This window comes from Mesoplodon densirostris, chromosome 11 (assembly GCF_025265405.1).
Source record: "Mesoplodon densirostris isolate mMesDen1 chromosome 11, mMesDen1 primary haplotype, whole genome shotgun sequence".
Classification (NCBI taxonomy): Eukaryota; Metazoa; Chordata; class Mammalia; order Artiodactyla; family Ziphiidae; genus Mesoplodon; species Mesoplodon densirostris.
This window is the reverse complement of record NC_082671.1, coordinates 18,760,307-18,788,289: the sequence shown is the minus strand read 5'-3', so window position 1 is coordinate 18,788,289 and position 27,983 is coordinate 18,760,307. Positions and strand designations below refer to the sequence as shown.

The window sequence follows — 27,983 nt, the reverse complement described above, 5'->3', positions numbered from 1 at the left end:
CAGAACCATGAGAAATAAACATCTGTTGTGTAAGCCAGTCTATGGAATTTTGTTATAGCAGCCCAAGTTGAGACAACCACCAGTTAATAGAAAAGTACCCTTTTATTGAGAAGTAAGACAAGTGTATTTACAATATTCAATTGTTAGATCATATAATCTGTGAGACTTTTAAAAGCAGCAGTATTCCAGGAATTACAATTTATAAGGGGAAAAGGAAAACATTCCAAATAGGTTTCTGTTTACAGAAAATACATTTGAACAATGCCAGAAACACTTAAGGCCAAGTAGTATTAGACCTTCTCCTCCATCTTTATAGCAATAATCAGAGTATGTTTTTTTGTCACAAAGACAGAAGACTAATTTTGGAAAGGAATAAACAATATGATGTACAGTCCTTTCTGTAAGAAGACAAGTATGTTTAAAAATAGAGCCTCATCAATGGTTCTGAATAAGAAACATACAATGCTGCCAAGCAGTCCCAAACTCACATTTGAGATAAACTGTGGACTCATTTAAAACTGAAAACTGCTCCAAGCCTCTCACTCTTACTAAGGACTGGGAGATTATCATATCCTTTACACATTTCTAATAATGCTTTCTGAAATAAGATTGCTGAAAAAGAGATCTCTGTTACAGTGCAAAGAACATTTTGATAGAAATTCATGTCTACAAAGGAGCTAAATAATACAGATGTTCCATACATTAACAGATACTGTTCTTGCTTTAAAAAGGTAGAATTACCTAGCCACTGTAAATAATATGGGTCAGTCAAAAATATGTATAACAGAGTCCTACAGGGCAACTTGTATAAGTCAATCCCCAAAATATGTATATATTTGACACTCTCCAAGTGAGGATATTACTTTTTTGAAGAACATTAGACACAACACTAGGTTTCTTATTATTCCATGAACTATTGAGGTAGGAGTCTCATTTTGTCAATATCATCTGTTTTCACAGATTATAAGTCAAATGCCAGTACCAAAAAGACAGTAATCCACAAGGCTGAACCATTAGACTATCTACCAAGTCCTTCCTTCTTTAGATGAGCAAGGTTGGAACCTCTCTGTGCATCAAGAGATTTAACTAAAAATAACATAGGCTGTAATATATTTTGTAGACACATTTGTCAATAAAAATCACAAATTTCAATTATGATTTTATACATTAAAAAGCTTTGCAACTGTTAAAAAAAGAGTAAATAATATAATCATTAGTGGTAAAACAAATAGTACTATGACTCTTGAAATGTCTCCCTACATCTACCAAAAGGGTGCCACCTTGGAAAACTACTAATGAAGAAACAACTACTGTTTCCTACTGCCTGTCAAGCAGCAACAGTAGAGAAGACAACACATCATTTTAGTGTCATGTTTTTCAGAACTATAGCCAGTTTAATTACAGTAAAATAATTTAGTATGTGAACTCAGATATTCTCTCCATGAACTCAAATGAAGAATGATCATATGAAACGCACATTATGCATATTGATTTTTATGTTATGAAAAAGCTGAAAATAAGGGAAAACTTGGCTTATGTAAATAGCCCTTTTAAGTTTAACCTTTTAACACGGTACATCTTAAAGTAAATATTACCAGTAGTTATTTTATGAAAAGCAAAATAATAAATCACCACTAAAATTTAGAAAATAAAAGAAAAAGAAAAACTGGATCACAACATGGAAATATCCATTTGGGTTGCATCATGTAGTATCTTAAATAACAAACTATTCAATGAAATGAGCTAGGTAACAGACTCCTTCATCACCAAGAATGCTTTTTTTGTTAAATGCTTACATGTCATGAAAGATACAGATGCTCACGTGAGAGTCCCAAGAAGAATGAGGACTTCCAGAATGTGTTCCTGAAAGAAAAAGTGCTGAGTCAGCTATAACTTAGAAACTACAAGCTAGTAAAGAATGACCTTTGCATATTCCAACAAAGAATATCTAGCTCAGATTTTCATCTGGCTTTAAAATATTAAGATTCAGAAGAACGACAAAAGTTTTATTTTAACCATACGTTTACCAAAAAAAAAAAAAAGGGAGAAAAAAGTGATTCATACATCGACACTGAGTTTTCCTGGTTTTTATATATCACGATGACATAATCCAATCTAACTCATGCATCACTTTCAGAGACACAGTGCAACTGGAAATATTTTCGCTGTTGCAGAGGACATTACAGTTCTAAAAAGCAAATGCCTATGGGTGTGCTTGCATCTTCAAAATAAAAAGAAAAGAAACAGGCACTACAGTTCTCTAACGATGGCTGTGTTTCACACATTGTGGAAAAACGGTAAAAAATCCCCTTCAAGAGTTTCAATATGCATTGTAACATAGATGTCATCTCCTTCGGTTTGCTTGCTGACTTCTTAGATGACTTGGTGAGAAGTCTGTTTTCACTGCTTCTTTGTTAACTGCTGTTGCTACTCTGTAGGCTATACGTTTTAAACTTCTGTAAGGAACATTATAAGCTATTTCATGTAATTTAATTTTGTGCTGAATATTCTTCAAAGGATTTTATAAATAATACAATATTTTAAATGAGTCTTCAAGTCACTTGTTGTTATACCATATTGTTGCTTTCTCCGACTTTATCTACAAACTGCAAGAAGAAAAACATAATTAAATGAAAGCCTAGAGCACTATAAAATATTACATCAACACTTTAAATGTTGATTAAAAAAACCAGCTTTGTAAGATTTGTGGAAAGTTAAGGTATGACTGACAACGATTAATCCAGTACTACTCACCACCATCTTCTGACATATAAATGTATATTAAACAATTTTTTTTCTATAAGTTGTTTCTGCATGACATGTTACACATGTGACTTTAAGGGTGCAATACAAGAAACACAATGCAATGCATAAAAAAAACTGGATAAGATGAAGTTAATGCTGCTAGCTCAACAAAAAAAAGTAAAAAAATAAAAAGCTGAAATGTCAGCCATTCATGCATTAATGAACCCAATAAGGTATTTCAACTGACCATTATTGTGGATCTCTTCTGGGCCTATGTAGTCTTTGAACAAACAGATTTAGCTCCATTAAGTTCAATAATTAACAATAGCTACTGACTAAAAATACTTTAAATGTGTATTCTGGACTTCAGACTGAAAGTGGCGATGACATTAAAAAGAGACTTAATGATGCAAGCATAAATCGATAATTACGGAACATAAGTTTTAACACACATTAATGTAAGTGGTTATTTACTTTGGTTACTCCACCCCAAATATAAAGCAATTGGGCTTTCTTCAGCATTCCAGATGGTGATGCAAACAGATGTTGAAACAAAGTAATTAGTGAAGATATTAAAAGTTACATAACCCAAGTGACTATATAACACTATCAAAATCTAGCAATCATCTAACCCTTTCTTTCATTTCATTATTCACATTTTTACTTAAGCATTTATTATAATGAAGTAATAATAATAGGAAACACAATTTATAGTATTGGATGTCCATTTATGCAAATACTGAAGAATCCTTAAATTAAGGACATGATTAATGATTACAGCTCTATAACTAGAAGTTTTAGTACATTCAAAAGACATTCTAAGTATAAACAACATTGACTACTGTATGAGTTTGGGGATTAATGCAAATGAAATCAGGATATACCCCTATAAGCCTAGGTTCTAGCATTTTATATTATCGCAAATAGGTGATTGGCACACTGAAACTAAAAGCTGCTCTCAAAGCACTCATGGATTCATTAGAATTTTACGGTAAATTTAGATGGAGAGAAAGCACAACATTGTCTCTCCAAAGGTAACTTCAAAAACTGTCTAGGTTATCTGGGCTGCAAGGTTCTGATTTGAGGATGGAAATGAGATTAGGCTTATAGTGGTACCTATTTTAGTGGGTAAGCCATCCTTTAGCTCTTTGAGAATTCAATAAATGCTATGAACTACCTCTCTAGAAGCATCTACAAAAGTCTGCAAACAACTTTAAGAAGCTGACTGCCTGCCCTGGAGGAACAGATTTGACAAGACTGTTCTAACTGTGGACAGAGCTAGGAACGGAATTTTGTCATCTGACTCCCAGTATCACAGTGCTTTATTTAATTGTCTTAAAGCACTCCATGTGGTGATACAGTCTAAGAGAGAAAATATTTGTAAGAAATAATGGTGTCCTTTTATATTATCACTTCTAAAATTAGAGATCATATAAAAGTTAATTGAAAAGTGCCTTGAACTCTCAAAGAGAAAGGCAGCAGAGCATATCAATCCAAGTTACATGAAAAAAGAGAGAACAACATTAAAAATGGATACAGTGAAACCACATTTCAGGTTCTATAGGTTTAGCAATGATTATTTTCTCTGGTATTCATGGTAACCACGATCTATACGATGCAACCATTTATATCATAATAAAAAACTTATCAATCGTGTATCAATTCCTCAAATTTCTTCAAAGAGCATCAGAGAGCATTTATTTATCTTTAAAATTTTTATTTTATTTAAAAAACTTTTAAAAATTATTGAAGTATAGTTGATTTACAATGTTGTATTAATTTCTGCTATATAGCAAAGTGATTCAGTTATACATATGTGTGTGTGTGTGTGTGTGTATACACACACACACACACATACACATTCTTTTTTACATTCTTTTCCATTATGGTTTATCACAGGATATTGAATATAATTCCCTGTGCTGTACCGTAGGACATTGTTGTTTCCTCATTCTATATATAATAGTTTGCATCTGCTAACCCCAAACTCCCAAGCCGTCCCTCCCCCCAGAGAGCATTTATTTTAATGGTTTAAAAAACATATTGTTAAATATATGATTACTTACTGATCTAATTCCAGGTAAATTCAAGAGTGACCCAAGGACTGGCACTCTTCTAATAAATCCAACAACCACAGGAAAGAAGCCCCTGGGAGAGGCGAAAAAAGTTCTTAGAATGAACACATTCTCTATTACCAAAATGAACAGTTAGCCATGTAAAAAGAAAGGATCCTGTTAAAGTTTTGAATGTTTTAAGAGACTTCAAAATTCAGTTATTTCTTACCTCTCCCTGGATTTGATCCCTTCCTTAGTTGTGCTCATAACATTCTGCATAAACATCTATAATGGCATTATTATTACATCCTACTGGTATCTTTACAGTCTATTTCCCATATTAGAAATGAGAGATTCTCTAAAGCAGATTTGGCACTTAATAATGTTTGTTTCCTGTGGGCAATATGGTGCTTGGCAGATAGAAGACAAATGATACACCTTTCTTGAATAGATAATTAAACCAACTTACTTGAAAGTATTTTCTCACATTGCATACTATTATTTACTGGGTAAGTGGCATTTGTAAAATATTAACTGATCAAAGCCTCCCATAATGTATTTGGTCCAAAATTTTCTAATATCTACATGCACTAAAGAAAGTGTCATCAAGTGACAGGAACTGTACAGCATCAGGTCTACATATTAAAATGCTGGATCTATCTATCTATCTACCTACCTATCTGTCTATCTATCTATCTATCTGTCTATCTATCTATCACTGTCTGGTTGACGAAGATACCAAACATAAACAGAGTGCCGTAAAATGCCAACAAAATAAATTTTATTGCACTGAAAATACTTTATAAAGTAACAATCATCTGCATCTGATAAACACATCTGGGTTTCTGTAATAATTATTTGACATTATGGTTTACTGAAAGAGAAACAATAAAATAAAATGGTTGCCTTACCTGAACAAGAGAAAGAATCCATAAATTTCGAAGATCATGCCTATCAAAGGCCAACCAATCAGGACTACAAATACACCACCCAGGAAAAATCCTGTAGCTTTCATTTTATGTTTTTGGAAGAAGAATCTGAATGTTCTTTCTAAACCAATTACAAAAGCCAAGCCAGCCACAAATAAAACCTAGAAGAGGAGGAAAACGTAACACAGAAAAAGCAGTTAAATGCACTGCATATGTTTGAAGGGGTAAGGTCAAAGCTAAATATGATAAAAAAGACATGTGGCTTTTAATGTGAGCAACTGGCCAGAGAAAACTACAATGCACACCAAAAGGCAGAACCACGTTAAAGCTGCAGTTGTATCCCACTGTGTTCAGTCCTCTTCTATCTTGATTAGATGAAGAAAAGAGAAACAAAGAAAGATTAGGTGTCACCCAGCGGCATCTGCATCTGCAGTGGTTTCCCCGGCTTTAGCTAGATGGCGATGGCTTAGTCAAACAGATGAGCGGCAAGGCAAGAGAGCGAAGGTGTCCGTAAATATGTCAACCGAAGGTACTCCTGGTTCTGAAAACTTCATCAGGGGTGATAGGAGTTCCTATGGATGGGAGAAAACCTGACATGGCCCAGTTGGTAGTAGAAGAAACCAGGCAAAGCCAGCAAGAAGATCCTAGTTTTATTAATTCCGGAAACCTGGGAGCAGCAGAAATGAAATACAGTCATGCATTCTCAAATACACTTATAGTTTGTATGTTTTCAGACAATGGACAAGAGATGGTGATTGACTAAATGCCTGCGTTTTCCAAGGTTTTATTCCCAAATACTTGCCTTTCTTCATAACCATTCTTCAGTGAAAAATATTTCACAAAAATATTTATTAAGTCTAATGGTTAAGCTTCACATTCTGAGATACCAATGCTGTTTATATTACTGTTTATTAAAACATTAATTTTGAACAATTGTTACCCTTTATATTTTCCAATGTCCAATTAAAAGCCCAATGTTAACATACACTTCAAAAATATTTTATCGTTATTCAGTGACTTTATTGCCCTCTTAGAAGGGTTATTATTTATTTCTAGAACTCTTGCACAGCCTTCACACATGGACAACAGAGTACACATTCCAAATAAACAATATACACACTTTTCTTAGCAGGTCAATTATTAATATAGATATATTTTTTAAAGGTTTAAGTGGTTTTTAAAAATCTGCTCATTTTATGCTATTTAAGCAAATGTTCAATCTCAGATGTGTAAAGTCAAAACATTAACAAATTTACCAAGACATGGGGCTATCAAGTCATCTATTTTGAACTATTTGAGGCAGTCTTGATTTATCTATTGTAAATCACATATCAAACACTTAACAGAGCAGTTATGGAATTAGAAAACTTCATTAAGCATTTATCTTTTATTTAAACAGAAAGCTGTCAGGTTCCACCCCTGATGAAATCAGAGAATGTAACAGGAGTCTTCATATGAGTAACAGTGAATTATTTCCCCCCAATTTCATAGCAGGCAATAATTCATTAGTAGTTAAAACTTCCTTATGAATTTAGTTAAAATATATATTGAAAAACTCACATTTCCAATAGCCAGTAGTGCTTTGTCAAAAAAGAGAATCATTCCAAAGAACAGGAAAAACACTCCAAATCCTGTTAATCCCATTCCAATTTCTGCAATATAAGTTATATGGTTAAGGGTAGAGCAAAAGTAAAGTTACATTAAGATCCTCATAAACTAAGCAAGAAAAAATTTTCAGTTTTTCTTTTGACTGATATAAGGAAATAGGACCCCAACACTGCAGGCTGACATAATGACTGACATTCGTTAAGATCCAGAACAAATTAAATTAACAACAGAAAATTACTCGCAAAATTTAAAATATGAATGGGAATTTCTAATCCTTATATGAGAGAGAGCATTTCTCACAAACATACCCATAATAGAGAAAGACAAATCAGGAATCTAAGCCTTTGGTTATATTATTTTTTCCGTCCCAAGAGCCCTTCTGGCATCAGACATAAGTATGTGGGTTCACTTTTGTCTCCTTTTCTCCTTTCATATTCCATGACTAGTATTTGTATGCACAATATCTGCAGTTCCTTCTTTCCCTTCTGAAAATGAATTCCTTCCTTAACCCACTGGAAATGCTATGGGAGGTCAGCACAGACTGCTTCTCACAATGACAACAGGAGAGATTTTGAGTCGAGAAGCCACCTCCTCCAAAGTTAATTTTCAGACTTTTAACTTCTTGACGGCTTATTATGGATTTATCTTCTACAAGTCTCTCTCAACTATGCATCCATTCACATATTTAGTCTAAGAGTCCTAAAATCACCTCTCCAACATTTCAAAGAACACTGTTTTACCTAATATTAATATTCTGGGTTTTTACTTTTTCATTCAAAAACAAAGAATTGTTGATCAACTCCTAAATGCCAGCAACTGTTCTAGGTACTGAGTATAGAGTGATGGACAAAGTATAAGCTTTTACGTCTATGGTTACTCTTTATACAAAACTAATATTTTATTGCCTTTACACTCCTTAGACTTATCTTTATGTCTGAAGAGTCTTAACTTTCTAAGGTTACAGTTGTACTATTCTGTTAACGTTACAAAGCACAATCCATGAAATTAGTTCCTTGATCATTTCAGTTTTGATTTCAGGAAACAGTCACCAATCCTTATTTTACCTAGCAGCACTATCTGCATAAAATAATAAATCAGACCGAAACTGCCATATTTTGGGAAACACAATTTTAAATACACAATAGTGATTTCTGATCTGTTACTTAACTTTTTTGCCTCGGCTCCAGAGAGCTAAAATCTAAGTCACAGCTACTTAAAAATTTAAGCCACGTAAAATGTTATGATGAGCTGAAAATTTATATCCTATGGCTTTTTTGACATCCTTCACCTCAATATACAGTTAACTCCTGCCTCCCATTCCAGCTGCCTTGTTCTCCAAAAGTTAGTCTAAAAGAATTCGGGTACCTGTCCATAAATACACTGGTAAGTGTATTCCACGGACACAAATTCTCATGAAAATTGGAGGCTCATACCTTCATGCTTAAATGCTTTAGGAGAATTTAACCAAATAACTGTTGAGGTGTCAGACATAATTTCCTACAGGAAAATATGGACAAAAGAGCAAGGACAATTCCATTAAATAACTATTTAGTAGTTAGGATTTAGTCACTGGCAGCTGAGTTATTTAAATACAACTCATTTCTATGTTTTCACAAATTGTCCTAATGATTATGTACACATTTTGAGACGTTTGTTCATCAGAAAGGAAACTATGTGGCAATATGCCTACTATGTATTGAGAATTTACCATGAATTGCCCATTATGAGGTGCTTTACGTATCTTACAGAACTTAATCCCCCCCATACTACTGCAAGGTAGGCGTCATTACATTATTCTAGAGATTTTTTTTTTTTGCCAGGTTAAATATGTTTGATTAAATGAAATTCAAGGGCACTGGAGTAGGCTGAACTTCTGGGAGAAGCATCTTTAGGTTTAATATAATTAGCTTGCTACTAACATAACTAAGGAGATGTCAGTATGAAATTGACTGCAGTGAAAAAGGACAATGTCTGTACATGGTTTTACATTTAATGAGATGTTTATAAAAATATGTCATAATTCCTTTAGCAAAACTGGGGGGTTAAAAAGTAGCACCAGCCCCATGTTTCATGTGGGCAACTGAAGACTCAGATTAATAATTCACCCTTGATCACAGAATCAGCAAATGTGCGTGTGGAGGGGGACAGGTGCAGGGAGGGACGGGGGTGTGGTGTGGAGTCTGGCTAGAATTCAAATCCAGTCTTCAGGCTCCACATCTTACAACTATAACAGAGGAAACCAAAACATTCCCACTACTTTATCCAGTGTCGAACAGAAAGAGAGGGTTGCCTGTAACATTTTTGCCAAAACGGACACTAGCGTGTTATTGCCCAATAGTCCCTGATCTGAGTGGGTCAAAAGTCTCAAACTGACCTCGCTGTGTTATTTTCTCCCCTCCAGAATTCCATTCTTGCCTATGCCTATGTATTCACAAGCCCTCTGGTTATTAAAGTCCTACTTGGAGCTGCTCTCAAACCACCAGAACCTTCATTCCCGCTCGCGCGTGCGCACACACACACGTGCGTGTTTTTAAAGCATAATCTGATAAAATCAGTCTAATAAAACAAATGTATCTAAAATCAAAAGCTTATTGTAGAAATTTGATAAGGAGAGATATTCTTAATCCAATGACAATCACTGTTAGCATTTTGATATCTTATTTAAGACATTTTAAGGCAGCATTGTCTTTCTTACTATGCCCATTCCTTTCAAAAAGTAAAAATGTCACAATAAAGAACTCAATTGAACACCATGGTGGAATTTCAGGCAATGTGACATAATGAAGTAAAGATTTAGAGGCATCATAGGAACTGCCCCACTCCAGCCCCCTCAGTAAATCTTGTGGGTTTTTTTGGGGGGTGGGGTGAGGTAGGGGGTGCTACTATAGAATTCCTTAAAACAATTATGAATTGCTATTTACTATGATCAGTACTTGGTCTGGTACTTCTCTTCCAGAATCAGGATCCCAGAATAATTTTGGCAAGTCACTTGAATGATGGCTGATTCCTACAGTTAAACACACACACAAACACCATTTGAAATCCAAAGAGCTTTTGGTTCACTAATCATTATGCGTTCTGATCCACTGTCTTATCTAAAACACTTGGCAAATGAGCAGCAAAGAGTATCATTTCATCCTCCTCATCAATTTAATGAAGTGAGGAGAATGCTTCCTATTCTGCCCACATTCTAACCCAACCCCCTTGTTCTGGTTTTTGGAAGGATGTAAATCAGGCACTTGTCCCTATAAGACTTCAGTAGAAAAGAATCTCTACACACAGGATAAGTAGTTCATATATTTACTTATGTAATAATCACAGACTAAGATAGGAAAGTTAGATAGGAAAACTGTGTAGAGATTAAGTACTTCCTCTGAGTAATTAGCAGTATTAGAAATAAATCCTAGCAATTTATGTACACAATTCTGCTGAATTCTGGGTTTCAACTGAGAGCAACAGAACACTACATCATAAAGAAAATAGGCTCTGAATATTCTACACAGTCTCTCAAAAAAAATCAATGCACAATTCTAAAGGATAAATATCTACTGTTGAAACTCTTTTTGCTATGGAACAATTTCATCATTCTAAGATGGATTTCAAATAAGCTTTATAGCAAATCTTCTTAGATGCTAGTAGGGTACCGTGAAAAGAACAAAGGTTTTTGAGCCAGCAGATTTGGGATCAAGTCTTGTTTCTGTCACTTTCCTCATGATTATACACTGAATTTCTTTTGAGCCTCCTTTAATTTATAAAAGAGACATACTCGTCTTTGCTCTACAGGGCTCTTATAAGAATTAAGGATAACTATTTATATAAAAGCCCACGGTAAACTGAAATAAGATGCTTTTATACAATTATATACAATGGCTACTTTTATTATAACAGTAAACCAAAACATCCCACAAAAAACAAACAAACAAAAACCCCAAACAAAAAAGGACTATACTTATATTTTCTCTGATCAGAACAGGCAGACCAAAATGGGCATCCAAGGTGCAGACCCAGTCCAATTTGAGGAAGGGAGGGAGCCTGATTGGGGTGGCAGTGTATGCAGGAGTTATTAGCAGCTCGGTGAAGTTCAAGTTAGCCATGACTTGAATCCAAACCTTACGACTCTACTTTAAAACAGGGCATTTTTAAAAGAAGTTCTATTTTTATTTCAACAGGCTGTTTAGTTCTTAAAATCTTTAAAATTCAAGTAAGTTATTTAGAATAAGAAAAACAAAGGCGTGGCAGATAAAACAAAGTGAGATAAAAAGTCTATCACGACCATCAAAAGATAGGAAGCACTGGCAGAAATGTAAATACAAAATTATTAAGATTGACAAAAAGGGATAGAAAAGTGGAAATTTTATATTGATAGCAAAAGAAAACAGACAGCAGTGTTAATCTTAGAGATAAGATAAACCTGGAGAACTCTGTGGCAGGCAGAAAGATGCTAAAATAATAAAACATGCCACCAAAGCACAATATACAATATTAACGAAAGAAATCGTTTAACTAAACACAGAGTTTACTACTGGGGAGACAGTAGCCGGTAGAAAAGTGAAGTTGTTTCAAGGAACTTTTAAAAGGTTGCTTCCAGTAGTGGCAAAAGGTAAATACTCAAAATATTTAAGCGTAAGCACATTTTCAAAAACAGCCTATCATAGGTGACATTTAAAACTCGGCCTCCCAAATAACCAGCAGTAACTTGTAGAGGACCCCAAGCATGTCACGTGCAGAAATGTCCCCAAGAGTGGGCCGCGGGCACAGCGCATCAAACTTTCTGTCGTGGCCACCCGCGGGAACAAAGCGCCCATCTCCCTGGGAGTGAGAGCTGCGCTACCCCGGTGCGAGACAGACGCCGGGCGAAAGCTCCCCCTCCCCAGCTAGGGCGTCTCCCCAGACCCCACCGACTCTCCCCCCAGGCCAGGTCCGCCACCGCGAGTCCAGCCCTCGGTTCCTCCAGGCAGCCCTCCAGACGCCCACAGCCCTATCTGTGTCTAGCAGGCCGCCGCCCCTATTCCGGAGCTTCATTCATTGACCCGGGCGGGCGGAGGGGCGGGCGGACGAGACCCAGCCCAAGGAAGGGGTGTCCGGGGCTCGAGGCGGGGCCTCGGAGCAGGTACTTACTCTGGGTGTCCGTTAAGGAGATCATGGCTGCAGGGGTGAGGGCGGCGTCGATAGCACCTCGGGGCGGCCAGGGTGTGAAGCAAAGTCGAGAGAACGAAGCCGGGAAACAGCCCAGGGGAAAGCCGCCACGTCTTCCGGAAACACGCAGCCGCCCCCACCCCAATTCAAAGCCGTTTCCCATTGGCTAAGCCTGCTCCCAACGTCAACCAATCACCTGTGGCTTTGTTCAATGACGCAAATGGTGGCCACACCCCTTGACCAATAAGAGAAGGGTATTACTTGCAATTGGTTGAAAGGACCGATCCGGAAGGGTGGATGCTCCTGGCTGGAAAGAAAGGAAAGCCTGGTGGCGGGAAGTTTTCGTTGGAACGCGTCTGAAAGCGGTGAGTAGCGGACCTGAGGCAGGGGCGTTTTGGGGTCGGAGACTGAGGAGGGGAGGATGTTCCTTAACCCCCTGGGGAGACGTTCTGGGGTAACTCCCCTTACCGCTTTGAAAGAGCTAATATTCCTTTTCCTGGCTGATGGGGAGGCCGGCTCACTTCCTTCCACCAATACATTGGCGGGGGAGAAACAGGGGCCCTCGCCCTTCTAATGGAACTCTCTATCATCGCTCAGCTCTAATGGAACTCGGTCCTTTAGGGGCACGTTCCACTGCCGACCGGTCTTTTTTTTTATCACCAGCCTTTTCCGTGCAGGAGGCTTGGGTACCACAGCCTGTTTATTTGCAACCACTGTTTATTGGGAAACGCCACTGGGAACGCCTAAGCGTAAGGGAGGGTATTATTAAATTGCTGTTGCGTCTAAACGCAGGGGGCGAGGAGTTGGAGGATGTGTGTGCGTGATTTAGCCTCTGGTACTTGGTGTCAAGCATTCATGACTGCCTGAGACCCTGTAAAATATTTCCTGAGGATGCTTGCAAAAGTTCAGATATAGCAAGTAAAACCACTGAATCATGGAAGTAGTAATTAGTGAAAAGTTCATTGTGTACACACCAAAAAGACAGTTTGCCAACCGGGAGCACTCAAATCGAAACATGGAATTAGGCTCAGGGCTATATTGTTATAAAGCAGCTTGTTTAGTAAGGACTGTTTATTCTTCACACTGATTGGTTATAATATTAACATTTTCTTAAAGGATAGGGAATTGATTAGTGGTTACCTCATAGCAACCTTGGGAAACAGTTGGAGTTTTGCTTCTGATTTCCAGAGGCAGAAACAAAAAATGCCCCAGGTCAAGTTAGTCTTTCAAAATAAGATAAATTAAGCTTTGTTTGTATGTCTGTGCTGGTTTTGTCTGCCCAGAAAATTTTCAAGACTGGTCTCCGTTTGTTTTGGATTTTAACAGTGCCTAGGTATACTTCTGACACACATGCTATAGATAGCTCATTAATTTTTGAACGTATTTTATGTTCAGATAGCTTTTGCTATTAAATCACATCCTTTGGGGAAGGAGTTTATGAGCAGTTTTTTAACAGTATAATCAAAGGAGTCGTTTAAAATAGTGGGGCAAAATGGTTGTAGATTACATCCTTTCATAAGTATAGAAAAACCCTCTGCTTTCAATCTCAGCAAACCTGAGCCTGCACTATATGCAAGGCACTGTGCTAGGCTGTGTGGATACAGATGTGAAGGGACTCAATCCCTGCCCCCCTGGAGAACCTTACAGTCTAGAGAAGGAGAATTATATTTGCACAAAATGGTGAAGACATATTCATATCGATAAAGAATTAGAAGTCCTTGGTTTACTCCCCTCCTTCAGTATCTTTTAGTGGTGTGGCCCTTCCAAACTTCTTAGCAAGGTAAAGAAGACCCTACTTATTTTCCCAGCCTAGTGGTGACTACAGAATTCTACATGAGGAATGGCATAAGGTCAGCAGTTTGAGTAAGGGTAGGGTGATGCTGAAGCTTTGGAGAACATTCTAAGTTAGTTTTGGAAACTATTGGTTTTCCATATCAGAGTTGGGGGAGGTGTTCCTGGAGATGATGGACAATCTAAGTAAAGTTCCTACCCTCCAACCTCACCTCCTTCCACTTGCTTGTGTGTACTCTTAGGTTTTAATCATTCAGAAATATTTTGAGTTCCTTAATACAAACCAGGCTTTTTCTCCACTTCTGACCTTCTCATGTTCTCTCCCTCTGCAATCTCACCCCTCTGTAGAATACCAATTCCTCTTTTAAGATTGAGTCTAAATTGTAACCCTTTAAAGCAAATATTCAGTAAAATGTTAAATGATTAATTTGAATATACGTTGATGGGTTTTGCTTCATCTGGGATATTTGAATCTATCCAACTTGTTATTTGTAAAATAGCTTCCACCATCCCAATTTTAGAGACTGGGAAAGGGGCTGAGACGAACAAGTTGTTTAGCTTTGCTAAGATCACACAGTAATTTAGTGGTAAAGCTGTTTAACCTCAAAGCTTTGCTCTTTTTTTGTGACATCGCTTTGTGTCTGGCAGATATTTGTTCAGTGTTCTTGACGTCATACTAGTTATTATATGTTTATGTGACTTTGGACACTTCTCTGAAATCTAGAGAGTTTTCCATAAAAAAGTAGAGTGGGAAAAAGCATGTAGTCCTTATTGAAAGGTCACTGCAGTATATAGTTTACTTTCTAACATTTTTTGTGCTTAGTAATGACAGATTATCACTGAGCATTATCAGCAGTACTGTTTTTAAAAAGTTGTTGCTCTGATTTTTCTTTCACTTTTAGAAAGAAATTTGGCTCTCCAATTCAACTTCAGAATGGCATCCGTCTCAGGTTAGTGGGGATGATTACATTTTGTAGTTCATTCTCTTCTCTTTCTAATTGCATGTTTTTCTCTGTACCTTCCCCTCAATTTTGCTGTGAACCTTAAACTGCTCTAAAAAAGTCTTAATAGAAATTAATAAAAATAAATTTTAGAAATACTTGTTTTAAAAATTCTGATTATAGAAGTGATGTTTTTTCAGATTTTCTTTTCATTGTGGGAAAATGTACTTAATGAAATTTACCATTTTAACTGCTTGTAAGCATACAGTTCAGTGGCATTACGTGCATGGCATTACGTGCATTTGCACTGTTGTGCAGTCATCACCATTATCCATCTCCAGAACTTTTTCATCACTCCAAGCTGAAACTCGGTACCAGTTAAACCCAGTCCTCCCTTCCCTGCAGCCCCTGGTAACACTATTCTGCTTTCTGTCTCTGTGAATTTGACCATTCTAGGTACCTCATTTAAGTGGAATCATACAATATTTGTCCTTTTGTGTCTGGCTTATTTCACTTAAGCATGTCTTTGAGGTTCATCTGTTTTGTAACATGTATCTTTTTAAGGCTGAATCATAGTCCATTGTATGTATATACCACCTTCTCTTTATCCATTTGTCTGTCAGTGGACGTTGGGTTATTTCACTTTTTGGCTTTTGTGAATAATGCTGCTACAAACATTGTGTACAAATATCCATTTGAGCCCCTGCTTCCAGTTTTGGGGGGTATATACCTGCAAGTGGAGTTGCTGGTTAACATGGTATTTCTGTGTTTAATTTTTTGAGGAACTACCATACTGTTTTCCATCGTGGCTATACCATTTTACGTTCCCCAAAAGCAATACGTAAGAGTTCCAAGGAATGATATGTTTCTTGATAGCATTCTGGGAACTTAAGAAATTATCAAGTAGACAATATAAATCATTTATAATCTCACTAGTCAGGGTAATACTGTAACATTTAGATGTATTGTTTTTCAACAAAATTTTTAACATTTTGTACATGTTTGGTAATGTGATTTTTAAAAACAATGTAGGTATAGACATATTGTTAAGTAAATTCTATGTTGTAAATATTCTATTTTTAATACTGTTCTGTATTTTATTGTTTTGAAGTGACATTAAACAATTAACACTTTTAGTGTTGGTGTTGAACTTTTAGTCTGTCTCCATTTTTAAAATGTAAAAAAGGTTGCATTGAACATCTTTGAATCAAAAGCTTTGTGTGCATCTCTGATTATTTCCTTAAGGTAAGTTCCTGTAAGTGGAGCTATTTGAAACGTTTTTAAAGTATAAAAGAAAAACTTCCATTTGACCTTTTCCAGGCAGCTACTCTTGGTATTTTGGTATATTTCCATCCATTGCTTGTTTTTATAAACCTAGCTAGATTCTGTTGTGCTTATTAGTGAGATCTTGCTGACTATTCAGTAAAGAAGTGGATGGCAGGAGTGAGGAACTTATTCTATGGTATTTTCCTGTCCTTTGTAGGATATAGTGAATATGGCCTTTGCTACATACTAGCACTAACAGTGGGGTAACAAGATTAGGTTCTTTTCAAACTTTAAAGAAATGGTTTTCCTAAGTATGGCATCCTCCCATCCACCACTAAAAAATTTACAATTTATTTAAATATAAATATGAAAAAAATAGTGACATAGATTTTGGCTTTGTCTCATTCTCACAGCTTAAGGGTTAATAATAAATGATAACAATTTAAGTTATATTAAATGCTAATCCAAATGTTCTTTACTAAGACACAAAGGTGAGGGTTTCAGAGATGTTACGGAACCTTGCCTCAGTTCGGTATAGTTATTTTTGGAATGCATAAGTGAGTTATTCTACTTAACAAGACTTTAAGCTTTCTCAGTAGGCTATGATTTTAAAATAAATGAGTAATGACATAGATAAATTTTATTTAAGAGGAGATGCTTATTTTGAATCATTGCCTTTACAATATTGTGCCCCTTTCAAATAACCCACCTCTTCTATTGTTCTACCCACGTGTCGAACTATATTTGAAATGCCTCTGAAGTTGCCTTCAGACCGTTTATTGATTTGGATTTGATGGCTTCCCTTGTGGCAAATCACTTTCCTTTCGTTGTTCATTTCAGTATGGGATATTGCTAGAAAATGTGCTGTTTCTGAAGACTGGTACCTCCCTTGCATCAGCTGCAAGCTTAGGAACTCTGGAGTGTGATCCCTGCTCAATACTATGTGCTCTTGAGATATATTATAGTAATAAGCCCCCTTTGTTACGGATTATTGCAATCTTTCACTTTTCAATCTCATCTCCAATAATACAAGTCATGTGTTGTCCGTGCTGGCAATAGAGGTGACATAATTTTGAACAAAAACATGAAAAGACCCTGATTTATTACAACTAACTCTATTTTCTTATACTCTTAGTCAATCAGGACTTTATCTAAGGTACGACGATACTGACTTTGTAGCATAGTTTGACATTAACATCTCTGTTATGTAGGATTTGATCAGGAAGCAGAGCCACTATGAGAGATGTAAGGGACTAACTGTAGGGATTCTGCTTGGTGTGAATATGGGAAGTGGTTAAGCTCTTTCTTTCTGTCTGTTGCCTGCGTGTCTGGAGCTGGACCCAAAGCGGGCGGAGCCAGCAGTTAGGAAGAGAAGATACATATGCAGTGGGGAATGCCCAAACGAACTGCCCCCCACGAAGATGGATCTTACCGGAACCTAGATCAGTCCCTTATTGCCTCAAAGCCTCCAGTGTAGGTGATGCAGGGCCTGTCAAAATGCTCACGTCCTTCCCCGTGGAGTTGCATATGACCTGGCTGCGTGTTCAGAGAAGCCAAGGGAGGAGAACCGACAGGATCTAGAGGAGCTGCAGGCCCTGCTGTTTCCCTAAGGATATCTAGCAGCAGCTGGAATCATGGACCCAGTTGCTGCTCCAACGCCAGTGAGGTCACCAGGCCTGACCTTGCACTGACCTTCTTAATACGGAAAATATGGTGACAGCTTCACTTCCACCTTCTAAATCTCTGGCTCCCCAACATGATACAGCTGTCCCTGGTCCAACCAAATATACACTGATCCTCTCCTCCGAGGAGGACAGGAATTCTTTGTATTCATCTTTGGGTGATGCTCATTCCTCTTCTTGCTGAGTCACATCCTTGATAATCTTCTAACTTAAATCCTGAGATATGAGGTTAGCGACTATTAACACTTTTTATTTTAGAATTTAGGGGAGTGGGAGCAGGAACATCAATCAACCCATCCATCCATCCATCAACCGACCAACCAACCAACCACCAACAAGAAAAATCCAAATTTGGCTTATATAGGAGTATCAAAATAAGGGAGAAATGCTTATAGCTATTACAGTTCTTGGTTCTCACCTGATCATGTGGTCATAGCTATGATTTTATAACTGCCTTTTCAACTTCTCATTCCATATCCTTTTGTTCTCAGCAAGCACCTCACCTGGTCACGGGGCCTTGCCTGGTGGGATTTGCCTTAGCAGTTTGCTTGTAATGAGTTTTTGTAGTTTTCCATTAACTCTAATCAGAGGACATGGGAATACCAAAAGACAGCCTAGAGGATCCCCTCTATTCCAGACACACTTCTCTGCAGTGTCATAGCAATCCAATTCCCTTTAACAGTCAGGATCACTCACCCCAGCCAGTCCAGTAACCCCCTTCTTTGCCTGTTGATTTCCTGTCATGAGGAACGCAAACTGGCCAAGTGGTAGTCAACTCCAGTTAAATGGAACCGTTGCTTTTTCTCCTGGTAGACGAGTTCTTCCTTGCTAACTAAAACCTATAGACCAGCAGAGTCCAAAGTTTCAGGGATGGGAACAAACGTTTCACTAGTGGATCCTGGCAGTGGGAAGAGCACTACTCACTGTTCTGATAGGTAAGCACACTTATCTGCCTTCCACTTGGTCTTTCCTACCTTAATAGTCCTTACTCTTGGGTCAGGAGACCTGTGTGTGAACTCAGCCAGGTGCTGAATATATCTGTTCTAATTATGCCTGCTGGAACTGGGGAAGTAACCACAGAGTAGGTTGGAGGACCTCCTAACCCCCTGTATCATGCACCCAAGCAAAACTGCATTGATCATCGGCTTTGCTTAAGTCCAGTCCCTACTCTGACTGGTGGATCACTGTGGCATTTTAGTTCTCCAGGCATTATCAGTTTAGAGTTGATGTCTGGTAATTTCTGAGAAGTTATTTTCCTTTTCCCAATACACAATTACCTTGATAAGTTTCTCTGGAGAAGGATAGTGGAAAGATTTAGCACATAAATTTTTAGCTGTGTAGGAGAGTCCTTTTTCAAAGGGCCCCAACTTCCACTTTATACAAGGGACTCTAGGTCTATAAACTGGCCATTTCTGGGAACTGGTTGAAGGACTATGACTCCATTGTGGTGATTCAAATCAGGCTTGTGTTTCCCAGAATCAGGCCTTTGTATTCTGCCTGTACAGATCAAGTCATCTATTTCCATTTCAGACATCATGATCAGCTAGCTACTGCCGAAGATCTCTGTGAGTCAGACTGTTCTACTCTATTGCCTGGTATGGCAGCCGCATCTACCTTTCCTCTGGTCGTGAACTGAATTGCCAGCATTTAGCCCCCATGTCTTAGAATCCATCATTCTCGTTGATTCAGGTAGTCTGGTTCAAAGGCAGTACTTCCCATGGTCATTCCTGGCTTACAGAGAACAGCCACTCCAGCCCTCTTCCCGGATGCTGGGGCTCCCCTCATGAATGCATTTCTTTCAGACTTGGTGAAGGGAGGATCCTCTGGGTCCTCCTGGGGGGCCGGACCACGGGAGAGTGGACGATCAACCCACCTGATAATCCACTCTAGCACTCGCATCTCCCTAAGCCTCAGGTTTCCCTCCTTTAGAGCATACCCAGGAAGTCCTAGCCTTTCCACTTCATTGGCACCTACACCTGTGTCATTCCACCCCAACTTTCTGATATTCATCTTTGGGACTAGCTAAGTAAATTATTAGAGCCACTCCTGGCCACTATATTTAGCACACTAAATCTAGAATTTCTTTCTTTCTTTTTTATTTTTTAATTTTGTTGTTGGACTATGTCCTGTCTTTTTTTTTTTTTTTTTTAAATAAATTTATTTATTTATTTTTGGCTGCGTTGGGTCTTCGTTGCTGCCCGGGCTTTCTCTAGTTGCGGCGAGCAGTGTCTACTCTTCATTGTGTTGTGCGGGCTTCTCGTTGCGGTGGCTTCTAGCTCTAGGCGTGCAGGCTTCAGTAATTGTGGCACACGGGCTCAGTAGTTGTGGCTCGCGGGCTCTAGAGCGCAGGCTCAGTAGTTGTGTAGCACGGGCTTAGTTGCTCTGTGGCCTGTGGGATCTTCCCGGACCAGGTCTCGAACCCGTGTCCCCTGCATTGGCAGGCGGATTCTTAACCACTGCGCCAACAGGGAAGTCCCTAAATCCAGAATTTCTTATTGAGTCCACACCAGTAAATTTGGCTTCATTCAATATTATATGCTGTCCACCTTGATTTAGTAGCCTTAGGACCTATTCCCACATATACTCTCTAGTTTCTGGTGATAGATATTGGCAAATGCAACTCTTTTGGTGTGTTTCATGTTTTCTCACAGTTCACATTTTTATACCTCATCCTCTGGGGCTTCGTGGGTCTTGTAGCACTGGAAGGTGGTGGGGGCAGATCCTTCGAGTGATTAGCGTGCTCTTGCAGGGCATCTACCTTAGGAAAGACCGTAACAGGCAGGAGGAGGCTGTTTCAGAAAGGGGAGGGGGGGCAAAAAAGACTTGGCAGAATTAGTGGCTCAAGGTCCCCTGCTTCGTTGGAATCTGCCCATATGTTCCCATCCCGATTTCAGGGTCTCACTCCTTCCAAATCAATGTCCTAACTTTAACAGAAGAGTCCCTGCGAGGTTGGGAATTCAGTTTGTATCATAATTCAGCCACCTGCAGAATTTAAACTTGTTAGTCTTCAGTAATCTCAGCACTGTAGCTCCAGGAGATAAGGGTTTTGTTTAGGACAGTCATAGAAACTTTGAGGTCCCTTTATGGACACCCTGCATCTCTCTCATCAAGTGCTCCAGCATACTGGGAAGCAACCAACCAACCCCATTATTCTTACAAAAATGTTCTGTGACAGCAAACACTTGGTCACCCAGAGCATTGCCTTCTCTAGATACTTAATTTCTGGTGTCTATAGATGATAATTTAACTTCGTCTACTGCATGCTGTGCAATACCATTATCGCTTCTACCACTGCAAAGAGGGGTCATTAATGCCCTTAAATCTAATCAGATCAGAGACTCAATTCCACGTGGCCCAGAAGCGATTCAGAGAACGCATTAAGGTTCTGTTCCTCTGGGACAACATTTGGCATTGGTCAGGGTTCCATCAGAGAAGCTGAATCATTATGAGTGTTATAAGGGATTTATGCCAGGGATTAGTCTCTACATGATCATGGGACCTGGTGAAGAGGTGCGTTGCTGGTCTGGAAGTCACAAGAGCCAGCAGCAGGGTCAGGAGGATGGATGTGGCATGTGGGAGGATAAGGAAGAGCTGAAACGCACTAGGACCAAGTAGAACCTGTGTGTCATTGGGACTCATGTGGTGTGTCACTGTCCCCAAGGCTCTGACCTCCAGGACGCTGGTGCCCTGCGGAAGAGCTGGTGCACTTGCCGCAGAAAGTTGCATGTGAACCCAGCCAAGGATTCAAAGAAGCTGAAAAAACTGTGGGTAAACCTGCCTCTGCTTCTGCCCCCTGTCAGCAAGGTGAGCCAGCGGATCAGCGACAACGGGAGTGAGCTGCAGCAACACCTGACCTTATGCCAGCCTCCTGACTGTAAACCTGGCTGCTGTTTCATTTCTACAGACTTCCCTGGTGGCCAGCCCAAACCAAGAATCATGCAGGCAGTTGGTACAATACAAAGCCACCGGAGCATCCTATTTTAAATCATAACTGTAAGATTTCATCTCATGCAAAGGCATTAAGACTGGACACTGATCGGGAATTCCCTGGCGGTCCGGTGGTTAGGACTCTATGCTTTCACTGCCAAGGGCCAGGGTTCAATCCCTAGTCAGGGAACTAAGATCCCACAAGCCATGCAGCATGGCCAAGAAAAAAAACAAACAAAAAAAAAACAAAACAAAAAGTGGACACTGATGAATGCAGGCAGATGCTTTAGAAAACACCAATCTATAAAATTTTTCTAGCTTCCACTGATGTGATGTCAAAAGAAATCTCACTTTGACTGTAATATTTGGACTGATTAGAGTCATATGTTAAGGCTTCTTTATAAGTTAGCATGCTGGCCTCGTAATGCCAATTCCAGTAGCATGCTTGTTTTCTCTCTTTACTGTTACATCAGTGTGTTTATAATCACCGACTCCTTACCATGTCACAGTATGAACCCAAATATGAATGTTTTTGTAAAATGATAGCTAAGTAGTTAGGGTATTACTTTTAAATAATTTCCTCTTGCTTCAAAATCTGGTCACTTTACTGAAATGATTTAGGAGATGGTTGGACCACTGCCCTACAACATAATAAAAAAATTATTATTGATTAAATGCTTAACTGTGTGCCAGGTACTGTGTTAAGAACTTTCAATATGCTATCTCATTTAATTTGTTACAGCAGTTCTATGAAAGCTAGGTGTTAATATTATCCCCATTTTACAGATAGGGAGATTGAGGCTCAGTTAAGTATAAGGTACTTAGCCTGAGGTCGCTCAGCCAGTAAGAGGAAGACCTAAGATTTAACTCGGGTCTGTGGCTCCAAAACACATGCTCTTAACCACTCTGCTGTACTACGATAAGTATATAATTTTGATGGTGAGGAATACCGAAAAATCAATAATAAGGAAACCTAAAGTTGTGATTAACTCTGTCTGGTCATTATATCTTTTTTCCTCCCTCGTAGCTCTAAGTGAGGAACTGGATTCTATAACCAGTGAGCTACATGCGGTAGACATTCAAATTCAAGAACTTCTGGAAAGGCAACAGGAGCTTATTCAGAAAAAAAATGTCCTAACAAAGAGAATAAAGCAGTGTTTAGAGGATTCTGATGCTGGGGAGAGCAGCGAATGTGATTCTTCACCTGCCTCTTGGAATAAAGAAGGTTTGCTCTTTTTTTGTCGTTTTTCTTTTTATCTTTGCCAGTTTTGTTTCTTCTCAGTTCTATGAACTGGAATTAAATCATTGTGCCCGGGTCAGTGCTTTTTAGTAGCTTAAGAGTTGAAACTAGCCATTCCTTAAGTGGCAGGAGAACTTGGAGACAGACCATTCTTTACCCATGTTCTTTTTAAATGAAGCCTTTATTATTCAGAATGTATTATTTTGTCCAAATATGGTTTCAGCAACATTAATCGGTGCTTGGAAAAATAAGATATTTATTTAACTCAGTTTTCTAGGTTTTAACTAGAAAAAATTAAACAATTGAGAAAAAAATTCAAACTCGTTAAAGGGTAGTGCATTCTCCTGCCCTAGTGAACAAACCTTTCTTGATTCAGGATCTTGCCAAGCATCTTGTTTATCATTAATTGTGGAATACTATAACTCTCGAAAGAATTGAATTGCTTTTGTGGGCCTTTATTTCCAGTGTTCATTTTTAAACAAGATAATTACACCAAAAAGTTCAGGTAATCGTTAACTTTGTTCATGATAGTTGAGTTTTCTGTGATGCTATGAATTTCCTGATGGACATGCAGACTGTTTTTCAAATACCTGACCAAGCACCTTTCTCCTCTGTAAGTTATTTATCACCGGCAAATGTTGTCATTTTTTTCTGATGTACTTTTTCTTATGATATATCATTAAATATGATTTTGCTTAGCATCGTGAATTAAACAGATCTCAAAATTATTATTATAAAAGTTAAATTGTCCATAGTATTAAAAGTCATATATTGACCTGATTCTTCTCTATTATAAAAACGGCCATTCACATTTGTGTCTCATTCATAATCCTGAAAAGTTCTAATCTATCTGGTTTGTTTTTCACTTTCTAGATTTTCCATGGTCTGGTAAAGTTAAAGATGTTCTGAAAAATGTCTTTAAACTGCAGAAGTTCAGGTCACTTCAGCTGGAAACGATTAATGTAACAATGTCTGGAAAGGAGGTATTTCTCGTTATGCCTACAGGTGGGGGAAAGAGCTTATGCTACCAGTTACCAGCATTATGTTCAGATGGTGGGTATTAATCAACATTAATTTAATGTGAAGAAACATCATTTCTCTGAATATATCTTTAAGTCTTTAAAAAAAATGTCTAGCCCTATATTTGCCAAAATCAAGTGCATTTTTGTTTGATTTATCTCTCCACTAATAGACATTTAAAGGAGTCACCTAGAGAGGGAATGTTAAAGACTGAGAGTAATTCATTCTTTTATCTGGTTCCTGAAACATCACTAAAAAACATGTTGGGACTTCCCTGGTGGCGCAGTGGTTGAGAGTCCGCCTGCCGATGCAGGGGACACGGGTTCATGCCCCGGCCCGGGAAGATCCCACATGCCGTGGAGCGGCTGGGCCCGTGAGCCATGGCCGCTGAGCCTGCGCGTCCGGAGCCTGTGCTCCGCAACGGGAGAGGCCACAACAGTGAGAGGCCCACATACCACCAAAAAATAAAATAAAATAAAATAAAAACATGTTGTAGGAGAAAAAACACTAGAAAAGGAGTCAGTAGGCCTGGAGTCGAGCCCCAGGTCTTTGTGGAGTGTCTGCTCTGGTGTTAGGCCCTGGAGGTACTGGAGTCAGCAAATGTACGTGGTCCTCGTTTTCACAGAGCTCAGTGGCCAGCAGTGCTTTCTCAAACTTTAATGTGCATAAAAATCAGCTCGTAATCTGATCAACATGCAGATTGTAAATTAGTGTGAGACCCAAGAGCTTGCATTTCTGACAGCCTCTCAGATGACACTGATGCTGCTGTTTGGGGACTACCAGGGGTATAGAGCAGGGTCAGCAGACTTTTCCTCGAAGAGCCAGTCAGTAAATGGGAGAGGCTCTGCGGTCCGTGAGGTCTGTGCCGACTGCTCAGCCGCCAGTGTAGCAGGAAAGCAGCCACAGACGATAGGTAAAGGGATGGCTGTGGCTGTGTTCCAGGAAAACCTTATTTACAAAAACAAGCAACCGGTTTGTTGACCCCTGGTCTAGAGAATACAGCTTAATTGCAAGCAGTTGCATTAAGGGTTTTGTGATAAAGGTTTTAATAGGGAATTAAGTCAGTGCAAAGATCTGGTCTAGGGGCTGTTAGGGGAGGCCTGAGGAAGTGGCTTTTTTTAAATTATTTTAATTTTTTTTTTCGTTGAAGTATAGTTGATTGACAGTGTTGTGTTTCAGGTGTACAGCAAAGTGATTCAATTATACATATATATGTGTATATATTTTTTCAGATTCCTTTCCCTTATAGGTTATTACAAAATATTCAGTAGAGTTTCCTGTGCTCTACAGCAGGTCCTTGTTGGTTATCTGTTTTATATATAGTAGTGTGTATATATATGTTAATCCCAAACTCCTAATTTATCCCTCCCTTACCCTTTCCCCTTTGGTAACTATAAGTTTGTTTTCTGTGTCTGTGGGTCTGTTTCTGTTTTGTAAATAAGTTCATTTGTATCTTTTTTTTTAACATTCCACATATAAGTGATATATGATATTTGTCTTTCTCTGTCTAGCTAACTTCACTTAGTATGATAATCTCTAGGTCCATCTGTGTTGCTGCAAATGGCATTATTTCATTCTTTTTTATGGCCGAGTAATATTCCATAGTGTGTTTGTGTGTGTGTGTGCGTGCCTATAAGTGAGAGAACATGCATGGTGTGGGGTATTCAATAACCTGGAATCATTCTAGTGTGGCAGGCAGTGAAGGGCAAGACATGTGGAAAGAGTCTTTAAAGATATTTTAAAAACTTTTCCTTAGATGAGTGGAAAGCTGTTGAAGGGTCTTAAACAGGTAAGAGGCTTGTCAGTTTTGTGGTTTAGAAGGATAATTCCAGCAGATGGAGGAATTCCAGAAATATTTAGGAGGTAGGTTCAGTAGGACTTGGTATTCATTGGATACAGGACTAGGAGAAGAGATAGTCTAGCTGCCCAGATTTGAGGCTGGGACAGATGGTGAAGTTGTTCACTGAAACACGGTACATTGGAGAAAGAACTTATTTGGGAATGGAGAGGGAAGGTGATGAATTTAATTTGGGGCCTGTTGAATTTATGATGCCTGCAAGATATCCAGGTAGTATTGTCCTCTGAGTAGGAGGATGTTTGAGTGGAAAGCTTGGGTCCGAGAGATCTGAGGTTGCTGGGTTGGAGGCTGTTAGTATGCAGATGGCTATTGAAGCGAATTATATCATCCAGAGCAGCATGAGAAGAGTGCCCAGAACAGAAACCAGAACACCAAGAGTTTAGGGATAAACAGAGAAAGAGGGCCTTACAGAGAAGGCTAAGACAGAGTAGCAAAGTGTAGGAGGGTAGTCAGGAGAGTATGGTGTTATCAGAAGCCTGGAGAAGGGAGTATTTCAAGCAGGGAGTAGTTAATAGTGATGACTGTTGGCAAAAGGTCAAATAAAATAAGGACATGGAAGTTCCAGTGGACTTAGTGACAAGGGACTCAAATATGACCTTGGCTAGAGCAGCTTCAGTAAAATGGTTGGGTGGAAACCAAAGAGCAATTGTTTGGGAGTGAGTAGGAGTGAGGAAGTGGAACCAGTGAAAGGGACATTCCTGGGAAAGAATTGCTATGCAGGGAAAAAGCCAGGGGGCCCTGAATTAGGTGTTCAGGGTTTCTTCAAATTTGAGAGAGACTTGACCGTGTTTAAACTTAATGAGGGACTTCCCTGGTGGTCCAGTGGTTAAGACTCCACACTTCCACTGCAGGGGGCTCGGGTTTGATCCGCGGTCGGGGAACTAAGATCCTACCTGCCATATAGGGTGGCCAAAAAATAAAACAAAATAAGATAAAATAAGATAAGATGATAAAATAGTAATGAGAAGGTGCCAGTAATGAGGGAGAAAGTGAAAATACAGGAGAGAGGACTAATTGAGAGGGTAAAATCCTTGATAAGGTCTTAATCCTGAGTATATTTTTTAAAACTGGTCTGCTTTCTGCCCTGGGTTCTTTTAAGGAACAAACTACAGAAACATAAGAATGTAGGATTTTAACAATGTAGCTTTTGTAGCTGCTGCAAACAATTTCAGTTCTCAGAGAAAGGGGATGTATTACGAGAACTTGAGTCAGTCAGTAAACCGTTCACTGATTTCTGATCTGACTAAATTAATCTGGTGCAGTAAGTGAATGGATACTCACGTAACTATCATTCTAGATGATACAAGTTGCTATGTTTTCTTTGGAAAGCTAACTGGATAGTATTTGACTTGATTTATATATCATTTTACTTAGATTACCAATACTGAATGTTAAAAATGATAGTAAATCGGGCTTCCCTGGTGGCGCAGTGGTTGAGAGTCCGCCTGCCGATGCAGGGGTTACGGGTTCGTGCCCCGGTCCGGGAAGATCCCACATGCAGCGGAGCGGCTGGGCCCGTAAGCCATGGCCGCTGAGCCTGCGCGTCCAGAGCCTGTGCTCCACAGCGGGAGAGGCCACAACAGTGAGAGGCCCGCGTACAGCAAAACAAAACAAAACGAAACAAAACAACAACAACAAAAAAAGATAGTAAATCCAAATGATAACATCTATCTATATTTTTATAAGACTGATAGGGTGAGAGATTTCTGTTTATCTTATATCTGCTTATTTGGCTTATTGTTTATTCGTGTCTACCTCCTTTATTAATGAGGGTAAGAAATAGGTG

The 27,983-nt window shown here is 38.8% G+C and overlaps 2 protein-coding genes across 2 annotated transcripts in view; one reads left to right on the top strand and one right to left on the bottom strand.

Annotated features, from left to right (window-relative positions):
• Positions 1–83: 83 nt before the first annotated feature.
• GOLT1B (golgi transport 1B) lies at positions 84–12,603 on the bottom strand. The gene is made up of 5 exons (XM_060113949.1): positions 12,455–12,603; positions 7,289–7,380; positions 5,711–5,889; positions 4,812–4,893; positions 84–2,606 (listed from the first exon to the last, which is right to left on the bottom strand). Exons 1-5 carry the CDS (start codon positions 12,477–12,479, stop codon positions 2,568–2,570), a joined length of 417 nt encoding a protein of 138 aa, XP_059969932.1. The 5' UTR covers positions 12,480–12,603; the 3' UTR covers positions 84–2,567.
• The window catches only part of RECQL (RecQ like helicase), a 35,681-nt gene continuing 20,095 nt past the window's right edge, over positions 12,398–27,983 (top strand). Inside the window, exons 1-5 of the mRNA XM_060113945.1 lie at positions 12,398–12,446; positions 12,751–12,837; positions 15,166–15,213; positions 23,107–23,304; positions 24,193–24,372. Coding sequence (XP_059969928.1) covers positions 15,198–15,213; positions 23,107–23,304; positions 24,193–24,372 — 394 coding nt within the window. The 5' untranslated portion in view covers positions 12,398–12,446; positions 12,751–12,837; positions 15,166–15,197. The remainder of the gene's footprint in view (positions 12,447–12,750; positions 12,838–15,165; positions 15,214–23,106; positions 23,305–24,192; positions 24,373–27,983) is intronic.

Bases quoted from the DNA above. Each gene is read 5' to 3' on its own strand.
- GOLT1B (XM_060113949.1), bottom strand. From the start codon at position 12,479: ATGATCTCCTTAACGGACACCCAGA. The intron at 7,381-12,454 runs GTAAGTACCTGC...CTTATATTGCAG, and splicing joins CTCCTTAACGGACACCCAGA to AAATTGGAATGGGATTAACA. The intron at 4,894-5,710 runs GTAAGGCAACCA...CGCCTCTCCCAG, and splicing joins GGATTCTTTCTCTTGTTCAG to GGGCTTCTTTCCTGTGGTTG.